The sequence below is a fragment of the Choloepus didactylus genome, chromosome 12, assembly GCF_015220235.1.
Source record: "Choloepus didactylus isolate mChoDid1 chromosome 12, mChoDid1.pri, whole genome shotgun sequence".
Classification (NCBI taxonomy): Eukaryota; Metazoa; Chordata; class Mammalia; order Pilosa; family Megalonychidae; genus Choloepus; species Choloepus didactylus.
In genome coordinates, this window is record NC_051318.1 from 53,354,714 (window position 1) to 53,362,943 (window position 8,230).

General features: G+C 37.2%; 1 protein-coding gene across 1 annotated transcript; it reads right to left on the reverse strand.

The window, feature by feature from the left end:
• Positions 1 to 1,010: 1,010 nt before the first annotated feature.
• On the reverse strand, positions 1,011 to 2,111 carry LOC119507392 (spermine synthase-like). Its single transcript, XM_037800569.1, has one exon. The coding sequence runs from the start codon at positions 2,109 to 2,111 to the stop codon at positions 1,011 to 1,013; it is 1,101 nt and encodes a 366-aa protein (XP_037656497.1).
• Positions 2,112 to 8,230: the final 6,119 nt, after the last annotated feature.

Here is an 8,230-nt window from a genome sequence, read left to right on the forward strand (position 1 = left end):
ATACAGCAACTAGCTCAAAGCACATGTGCCTCTCTTGGTATTTGTTCTACTTATTGTTTCAAAAAGGGATTTCTGTAAATACTTAATTGGCACTGTAATTTTGAATTTAAATACAAACACATAGATGTGAAAGCTCAGTTGTTATAAGTAAGTTCTATATTCTGAGCCACTAAAGGAAAATAAATTATTGAAGTTATCAGATCTTGTCTGACATGTAGAATTACAAACTGGGTGATTGTGCTATTTTTTTTCTTGAGCAAGGAATAAATACCTTCTGTGAATCAATTATGAATGAGTGAAAAACACAGTTCTATTTCAAAGTATATAAATCCCTGGTGAGAAAAACTGATGTGAATATGTTCTACATTAAAGAAAAATAAAATGAGGAAATGTGTTTGATATAAGGAAGTCTTTAATTGGTAGCCAAATGAGTAGCAAAGACATAAAATAAAAGAGGTGTTCAGAGAGTTTAATTTGTAATTTGTAATTAGTATCTATTTATTTATTTGAAAAATTGTCCTGAGAATCTATCCTTTTTTTCTCTTTTGTGATTTTAATGGAAGCAATGCTATTCATTTTTTTAAATTCTCTTATAAGCACCAAATTTTAATATCTAAGTCAAATTTTTGACAAGAAACACTATCAAGAACTTCTCTCAGGAACAAAGCAGTGCTGTTCATGCTTCCTAACGTACAAATTGAAGGTCTACCAAAACAAAAAAGCCCACACAGAAATAAAAAGTAACAAAAATCACATTCTAGGGGTTCAGTGCCTTCAGCAGCCTTCACTGGGCTGCCTAATCATCCTTTAGATGACTTTCAAAAAATAACACCCTAGCTCATCAAAATATAAATTTTTCATTTGCCTTTTTTAAATTAAAAATAATAATAATAAAAAAAAAAACTTTAAAGGAATCCACAATCAATTGTCTGACTCATTTTGGTGTCACCTACAGCTTATGAAGGTCAGGATGGCTATCTGCAGAACACATGATTAGGTGATATTAATCTTCAAGGTTTACTTTTCTTCCAAACAGTGTAAAATACCCACAACTCCAAGTATGAAGGGACACAGACGATCTCCTTCGAGAATTCCACAGGACAATACAGGTGCCTGAGCTGTTCTTCATAGAGCGATAGGGCTTCTGTCAGATTGACACAGTTCCCCTGTGCAAAATATTTCCCATCCTGTTTCAATACCTTCATCGAAAGATCAAGAATCAGTCTGAGAAACTCCCATGTGGAATCTTCTTCTGGAGATGTGGAGATTGGAACAGCTGTCAAATCATTAATCACATAATCAAACATTCTCCCTTCTTTGGCATACTTCTTCAGTACTGGAACACAGTCTTCTATTAGAATCTGATAGCATTCTCCTTTAAGATTGTCTAAGATGTCTCCACAAGTTTTTCGCATATATTTCTTACAGCTATCAATCACCATTTGGTCAATCTCTACCATAGTGACCATCTTTGGTTTCAGTTTGACTATTTCACATAATATGCCCCCGTCTCCACCTCCCAGAATCAGTACCTCTTTGCCAGTGTAATCTTCTTTCCCACTGCCCATGATGGCCTTTGTATATGCCAAATCACTCTCTGCCAAATTAACATCCCCGCTGAGTATGAGAATATTTCCAAATTGCTTTGAGTGTAGAATTTTAATGTTCTGGTAAGGTGAGTCTTCATCATACACCACTTCATCTATGTCATACTCAACCAGGCGCCCATCAGCAGTGGGCCAGTATCTGTCAATGGCGCTTCCTCGTAAGATGGGTGGTAATCGCTTCACCCTCCCAGGACTGTCCTGACCCAGTTCTTTCATTCTTTCTTCTATTTTATTCAAAAGATTGTCAATTTCTTCTTTGCCTTGTGCATCGCTGTCATAACTCTGAAGGTCCAACAACACCAACCCATGTGGGTAAATTCTCAAATTGGCAAAGCTGCCATTTTTGTTCATGTAGGTTGCTAAATAGCCATGGTCCTGCCAGGTATACACTGACTCTGTCATCCCCTGCTCCTGAAAAATGGACCGGAGGCCTTTTAGAATGGTCTCGCCATCAGCTCTGGCGCCGAGCCTGAAGTCGAGGGTGCTGTGCCGTGCTGCTGCCATGGTGTGGCGAGGCCTGTGCCATGCCTAGGGAGGTGGCTGCGGGAGACTGGGTGCTGTGTGGTGTGTCAGGCTGCGGCTGGTGGGGAGTGCCAGTATCTACTCTTTAAGTCATCTGTTCCCATTGACCATCAGCAATGCCCTGGGAAGATAAAGAGTGGTCAGAAGGTGGTTTGTTGGGCATGAAATCAGAATTAAATGACTTAACTGGACACACTTTCCAGGGCTAACTCTTTTAAAGATCTTGGATTGGTTTTACCAATATATTCCTTCTTTATTTTGTTCCATTTCTAACTCTTAAAGCAAGGAAATTTCTTGCTTTGATACTACCTAATGGTATCCTTGTCTTTATTTATCCAATGAGCTGGTATTTAGGATGGATTGGCATTTATATAAGGTCAACTATTATGTACTAATTTGTAAGTATAACTTTCAGATGATAGCCTGAGAAGAGGTATTACTACCATTACACACCAATTTACCAAGTATATTATTATTTTGAGCCCTGGTTTGATAAAATAAATCATATATATATATATATATATATATATATATATATATATATATATATATTTATACATGCATATACATATATATGATAACATATGTACACATAAACACATGCATACCTATACATGTCTACATGCACAACCAAATCCAAACTGCTTATTTATTATGGGGAATAGCTGTAACTAAGATATAAGCCAGGCTATTATGAGATCGGTATGGGAATATGCCATGTGAATTCAAGTAATTAGTCACCTGGTTAGGTTTTTTGGGGAGTGAGCATAATAAGTTACCACCTGTTTTAGTTTCCTTAGTTACTCAAGCAAATGCCATGAAATGGGTTGGGTTAAACAATGGGAATTTATTAACTTAAAGTTTTGAGGCTTAAAAAAAGTCCAAATCAAGGCATCATCAAGGTGATGTTTATTGCCCGAAGGCTGCCATTCTGGGGCTAGTTGCTGGCAATTCTTGGTCCTTAGCTTGCCACATGGCAATGCTCACGCTGCCTCTCCTAACCTTTCCATTCTCTTCTGGGTTTTGTTGATTTTTTACTTCTTACTTCTTGTGACTTTTTCTCTGTCTGTCTGAATTTCACTCTGCTTATTAAGGACTCCAGTAATAGGATTAAGACCCATCCTGATTGAGGTGGGCCATACTTTCTTAATCGAGGTAACCTCATCAAAGGGTCCTACTTATACTGGGGTTCATACACACAGGAATGGATTAAATGCTTTCTTGGGTAAATACAGCTTCATTTTGAAAGCTTTTCTATGGTTTGGATGTTTTGTTTGTGAACTCCTCTAACATGTTGTTATCACAAACTCAACAGATAACACTTCTTTAAGATAAAAGGCTCCATTCTGGAGGATCTGATGAACCTTGTTGATATGCTTCTAGATTTTGCTCAGCAACCTCATGTATCTCAAACTCCCTTTGAAATACTTTATGAAAAGGCAAAAAAATTAGAGAGCTAATATATAATGATTTCCATTTTACAAAGCCTCTCTGTGTGCATCAACTATCTTAATCCTCATAACACACACATGAAATGGGCAAGGCAAGGCAGATATTACTACAAAGTTGATGGTTAGGTAAATTTTGTTTTTTTTTTTGTTTTGTTTTTTTTTGTTTTTTGCAGTTGCAAGATGTAGGGATGAAATCTTTCTTAGAACATCCTTTGGGATCTACATGTACCTCTCTTGATTGTGTTTGGTATGTTTTCTCCCTCAATTTTTTCTAATGACTTTTTAGAATCAGAAACTTTAATTTTGAGAGTGTTTCATACTTTCATACTTACTAGCTCAATAGTTCACTAACACAGAAAAACACTCATGCTCTCTTTTCTTCACATTCCCCTTCTCAATTTACTAACACATCCAAGTATTTTGAAATCTTGATAACAAAAGAAAGAATGTTAGTCAGCACTTGGCTAATATGAGAAAACCTCCCTTTCTCTTTTTGTTCCTATCTCCCATCCTTATTTATTAATACATGCATATACTTTTATATGTACAATAGTAACAAAATAAGGGTGGACCACATCAAAACCTTATTTCACATAAGAAAGAAAATAAGTATTTCCTAAAGTATTATCATTGAAGACATTGGCATGTGTGTTTTTCACTTGGCTCTGAATGTGAAATAATTAAGATTTACCATCATTCATTGTGCAAACAGTTACTGAGCATTATTAAGCTTCTTAACATTTGACAAGAGACCAGATTGACAGATACAACATAATGTTACTTGGAAGGAGTTTATGAAGCATATAGAGTCCATATATCATCCTAGACATTTAAGGATTTAAACACGGTTTAGGCCAAATCATCAAGGGATTTGTATGTAGATCATACTGCCTTGGCACCCTAAAAATCGCTTGAGCACCATTGTGCATGGTGCTTCTGTGCCATCAGATTTCATGAAAGATAATATAAGAACAGCTTAAAAAAACCCATTCCTATATTTTTCTAAGGGTGTTATTATGCCATCCATAATATTTACATCTCAGTGTCCTCTGTATGAAAACCTACATTGAAAATGTCCATTTAAATTCACTGCTTTTGAAAAATTTGCTTTTCCCAAGGAAATAATAGGCTTCCTCCCCATGTTATGAAATAACTTGCAATATAGTATTTACTGTCAGCATTTGGCCAACAGCTAAAGGGAATTAAAAAATACCCTGTACCCACTGCACCCATTTATAAATGGAAGTACATGGTGAGAGGTAAGATGTGTTTGGTTAAAAGGAGAGGGTGTGTCCTTATACCAAAATTAACTCAAAGTGGATCAAAGACCTAAACATTAGCACCAAGACCATAAAACTCTTAGAAGAAAATGTAGGGCAATATCTTAAAGATCTTGTGAAAGGAGGTGGTTTCTTAGGCCTCACACCCAAGGCACGAGCAACCAAAGAACAAATAGACAAATGGGATCTCCTCAAAATTAAACACTATTGTACATCACAGGACTTTGTCAGAAAAGTCAAAAGGCAACCTACACAATGGGAGATGATATTTGGAAACCACATATCAGATAAGGGTTTAATATCCTGAATATATAAAGGAATCCTGCATCTCAATAACAGAAAGACAAACAATCCAATTAAAAAATGGGCAAAAGACATGAACAGACATTTTTCTGAAGAGGAAATACAAATGGCTCAAAAGCATATGAAAAAATGCTCAACTTCACTGGCTATTAAGGAAATGCAAATCAAAACCACAATGAGATATCATCTCACACCTACCAGAATGGCCATTATCCAAAAAACAGAAAATGACAAGTGCTGGAGAGGATGTGGAGAAAGAGGCACACTTATACATTGTTAGTGGGAATGTAGAATGGTGCAACCACTCTGGAAGACAGTATGGAGGTTCCTCAGGAAGCTAAATATAGATTTGCCATATGACCCAGCTATTCCATTGCCGGGTATATACTCAGAGGAACTGAAACTTAAGACACAAACAGACATTTGTAAACCAATGTTTATTGCAGCATTATTCACAATTGCCAAGAGATGGAAACAGCCCAAATGTCCATCAAAGGACGAGTGGATAAACAAACTGTGGTATATACACATGATGGAATATTATGCAGCTGTAAGACAGAACAAAGACATGGATCATGTAATAATGTGGATGAACCTTGAGGACATTATGTTGAGTGAAGCTAGCCAGAAACAAAAGGACAGATTCTGTATGGTCTCACTAATATGAACAGACATTCATGAACAAACTTTGGGAGTTAAAAGCTGACAACACAGGCGACCAGGAGATAGAAAGAGGGCAGAGATCAGCCATTTGATGCTGAAGGACTACAGAATGTTTAGGATTGATTGCATAGATCCAGAAATAGATAGCATAATACTGTGTGACGGTAGCACGGTATTGTAAGTACACTGAACAAAGATGTCTGTGACTAAAGGCTGAAAGAGGTGGGATAGGAGAATGTATGACACCAGAGGTAAAGATAGATGATAAAGACTGGGACTGTATAATGTGGCAAAAACTGGAGTGGCCAATGACTGTTACTAAATATACAAATATAAAAATGTTTTTGCATGTGGGAAAGCAAATGAATGTCAACCATGTAGAAATTTGAAAAAGGGATGTTATTCAGGAAAAAACATAATCAAAGCAAACTGGAGTCTATGGTCAACAGTAACATTGTAATATACCTCCATTAAATGTAACAAAGGCAATATGCCAATGCTAAATGTATATGAGAGGGGGATATAGGGGAGTAATATGGGATTCTTGGTAGTGGTGTTATTTGCTGTCCTTAGTAGTATATCGTATTGTATGACATGTTATTTTTCTTTTTATCATTTTTTCTTATTGGTAAAAAAAAAAAAATTTCTTGTAGTAATCAGTATGTTCTAGTGCTGATTGTGGTGATAAATGTACAACTTTATGATGATACCATGAACAACTAATTGTACACTGTGGATAAATGTATCGTATGTGAATATAACTCTATAAAATTGTAGGAAAATATATATATAGGAGTAAGTGTTGGTGAAAACATGGTGAGAGGGATGATGCCTCACCAATATGGACTAAGTACAATGTGTAAACTCAGAATTGAATCTTAGAACATAGCCTAACGTGGACACAATAATTGTAATAGTCCCTAGATTGTAAGCTCTTACAGCAGTTAACTCTATCCCTGAATTGTAAGGCCTATCTCTAAACTTTGAGGTGCTGATCCCTAGCGTATAACCTGATTGGTCTCTGAACAATGCATATCTCTGAGACACCTGAAACTCAGAGCTAGAGCTCGGCAGATATGAATGTCAGTATTAGTGCATACAGCCACTGTCAAAAAAAAAAAAAAAAAAGCTGAAAAAGAGCCCAGACTTCAATTAGTGATATGAATGAAGCAGGTCTGGTTAAGACTAGGGTAAGCCAGGACAAAGGGTAAAGGTTGAAACTGATTGTGTTTTAAAACTTCAACTTTCATATGAGACCAAGGGAATAGATATCTATTTGGTACAGGACCTAAATTTTCTAAACGGTACAACTCTACAGTCGATTTGTTCAAACACCACAATTGCATGGAACTTTGAATAGGATGTGAGATACGGTAGGTTAGTATAGGCTGGAGTGAAATAGTGACACATCCTAGAGTAATTTGGTCAGATAATAAAAAATATATTTACAGCCTCCCCCTCCCCAGCCCCGAGGATCTGGGGGAAGGTGCAGATGTGTTGGACATCCTCACCTGGACTGGTGTTGATGTTGTCACAAACATTGGGACTGGCGGTTTGATGTGCTGAGCCCTCGAGCATGGGACTTGCCCTTATGAAGCTCATTACCACAAAGGAGAGTCTAAACTTGCATGTAATGGTGCCTAAGAGTCTCCCCGAGTACCTCTTTGTTGCTCAGATGTGGCCCTCTCTCTCTCTCTAACTGAGCCATCTCGACAGGTGAACTCGCTGCCCTCTCCCCTACGTGGGACCCGACTCCCAGAGGTGTAAATCTCCCTGGCAACGTAGAGTATGACTCCCGGGGATGAATGTGGACCCGGCATCATGGGACTGAGAGTATCTTCTTGACCAAAAGGGGGATGCAAAATGAGATGAAATAGTTTCAGTGGCTGAGAGATTCCAAATGGAGTCGAGAGGTCACTCTGGTGGACATTCTTATGCACTATATAGATAACACCTCTTAGGCTTTAATGTATTGGAATAGCTAGAAGTAAACACCTGAAACTACCAAACTCCAACCCAGCAGTCTGGACTCCTGAAGACAATTATATAAGAATGTAGATTACAAGGGGTGACAGTGTGATTGTGAAGACCTTGTGGATCACACCCCCTTTATCTAGTATATGGATGAGTGGAGGAATGGGGATAAAAACTAAAGGACAAATGGAGTGGGATGGGGGGATGATTTGGGTGTTCTTTTTTCACTTTTATTTTTTATTCTTGTTCTGGTTCTTTCTGATGTAAGGAAAATGTTCAGAGATAGATTGTGGTGATGAACGCATAACTATGTTATCATACTGTGGACAGTGGATTGTATATCATGGATGATTGTATGGTATGTGAATGGATTTCGATAAAAATGAATTTAATAAAAAAAAAACTTAAAAAAAAAGGAGAGGGTGTGAGC

What these genes read in the sequence shown, in the direction of transcription:
- LOC119507392 (XM_037800569.1), bottom strand. Translation starts at nt 2,111, where the DNA reads ATGGCAGCAGCACGGCACAGCACCCTCGACTTCAGGCTCGGCGCCAGA.